At 34.4% G+C, this 2372-nt stretch overlaps 1 protein-coding gene across 1 annotated transcript; it reads left to right on the top strand.

Annotated features, from left to right (window-relative positions):
* Window positions 1-2372, top strand: LOC18768918. The gene is made up of 5 exons (XM_020570611.1): window positions 1-217; window positions 332-376; window positions 1571-1751; window positions 1839-1928; window positions 2024-2372. Exons 1-5 carry the CDS (start codon window positions 128-130, stop codon window positions 2173-2175), a joined length of 558 nt encoding a protein of 185 aa, XP_020426200.1. The 5' UTR covers window positions 1-127; the 3' UTR covers window positions 2176-2372.

Below are 2372 nucleotides of genomic sequence, written 5' to 3' on the forward strand. Positions count from 1 at the left end.
AGTATATAGTTGCGTTGCAGGTTAGAAGTTGGAGCTCACAATCACAACTCGCAACCCTCTCTCTCTCTCAAGTGAAATAAAATCCTCTCTCTCTAATCTCTATCTGTGTCTCTCTGTATATTTTTCCATGGCTGCTAAGGAAGGAGAGGTTGGTTTTGAAGAAGGAATGCTGTGGCTGCCGTCTCAAGTTCTAGACGAAGCAATACGTGACACAAAGGTTGATATATGCACATATACATATTCCAAATTCTTCCATCTTTATATTTTTGTTTTGGTTCATTCCAAAATTTATTGAGTTCGTATTATTTGTGTTTGATTTCTTAATTTGAAGGCATACTCGAGGCTTCAAGTGCAGCACCACCAGCATCATCATTTGGTACGTGCTTTCTCTCTTTTGTTTTTGTTTTTGTGGTTTTTTTGTTCTGCAACAATGTCTGTGAAAATGGTGGAGACGAAGATGGAAATTTTGACGCTGGGATTTTGGAGGTTCTGGTTTTTACTTCCGCGACACTTTTGACATGGTTTTGGGGAATAGTAGATAGGATCAATAGACAGATTTTTATTTTTTATTTTTTGTCAAGGGACCAATTACAAACCTACTCTTTTTAATTTATCAGAAATACAAACCTACTCATGATACTACATACTTACTCAACAGCCAAGATTAGGTTATACATAATTGGTCTAGATCTACCTAATCATTTCAGGAGAGTAATATATAGGTATTGGTCATTTTCGTTGTTGAAAAATAAATTAACAAAAAGACTTGATCAAAACATCTCTATAGAGACTAGAGTAAGTACACCTTTAATTTCGTTAATTCACTCATAAACAATAAAATATGGCTGCCTTCATTTGTAAGCTATATATATATATACATAAATTCTCCTATGTTGACGTTCGGATGTTATTATTGCGAGGATGTCATTTATTTTCTACTATCCCTATCTGTTTGCCTCTCTGTTTACAATGACATTAGCACGATAATAATGTGCGGACATCCAAATAAAAGAATTATAAATGATATACAGAAATTCTCCTATGCGTACGTTCATTACGTCATTGTAATCAGGGAAGAAAGCAAGAAGGGATAGTAGAAAGGGATAGTAGAAAATACACGGCGTTCGCACGTTAATAACATCCGAACATTCGCATAGGAGAAAATCTCTATATATATATGTGTGTGTGTGTGTGTGAGAGTTTTTTTCTTCTACATTTAGGTAATGGAAATCTTATTGAATAAATGATTGATGAATTTAGTTATAAACCCGTCCCAATACATTTAATTGCCATTCTGATATTTTTGCAACTAATTCACTTCAAAGCATACTTGGTTCTTAAGAAAAATAAAAATATACATAGTTGGAGGAGTGTTTTGGGGAAGTAATTAATTTAGAGGTGTGATGTGGGGGGGGATCTACCATGTTTTCTTCGAAAATTCCCGAACCTGCCTTAGGGATTAAGTAATGTCGACTTTAAAATAAACACATTGAAATTAAAATTAAAAACAAATTAAGTTATCTTAATTAGTGTTTCTTTGACTAAAGTGTGTCATTGTCACCAATTGCAGAATTCAAAACCTAGCTCAATTAGACCTCATCCTCATAGACCAAAAGCCAATGTCAATTGGTCATCTGGAGGGCCTGGAATGCAAGCTATTTTCCTGGATTCTTCTAGCCAAAGATCATGTGGCACTGGCGTTTTTCTTCCTCAAATAGCAGGCTCCAACTCCCACAAAACTAAAAAACCAGGTTCGCAAGTTTGCTTCGATTAAAATATTATATGTATGTGCTTTCAATTTTCTATTGAAATACTTATATATTAATTTTTGCATGCAGCTTGTGCTCCTGTTCTTCTGCCCTCCCGTGTGGTTCAAGCTCTCAACCTCAATGTTCATGCCCTAGGCCTCCAAATTTCACCCCGTCAAGGTTAATTTCATGCTCCCACTTAATTTGAACTATGTATAATTTTAATAAATGAATTTATTGCTAAGAAACTAGGGTTTTTTTTTTTTTTTTTTCAGATGCTAAGGATCATAAACGAAAAGGAGGCGATTGTATTTCAGTTCATAATAAAAATGGAAATAAAGATGTTCCATCGACTCAATGCTACATTATTACTCAAAATCCAAGTTCTTCCCCGGAGCTATTTCTTCCCAAGGAATGGACATACTAGGGGAAATGTGTGGAACAATTATACATGTATACAAGAGAAATTTGTCATGAAAGGCTAATCTCTCCTAGCTATATGATTGATGTGCTTTAAATAATCTTGATCGTGTTATGTAGCTTTAAATAATATCAGCTCGATGTTCCGTTTTGTACAAGTGCTTTGATATATATTTTAATGGTTTATATGTATAATGTGTACAC

The sequence above is a fragment of the Prunus persica genome, chromosome G8 (genome assembly GCF_000346465.2).
Source record: "Prunus persica cultivar Lovell chromosome G8, Prunus_persica_NCBIv2, whole genome shotgun sequence".
Classification (NCBI taxonomy): Eukaryota; Viridiplantae; Streptophyta; class Magnoliopsida; order Rosales; family Rosaceae; genus Prunus; species Prunus persica.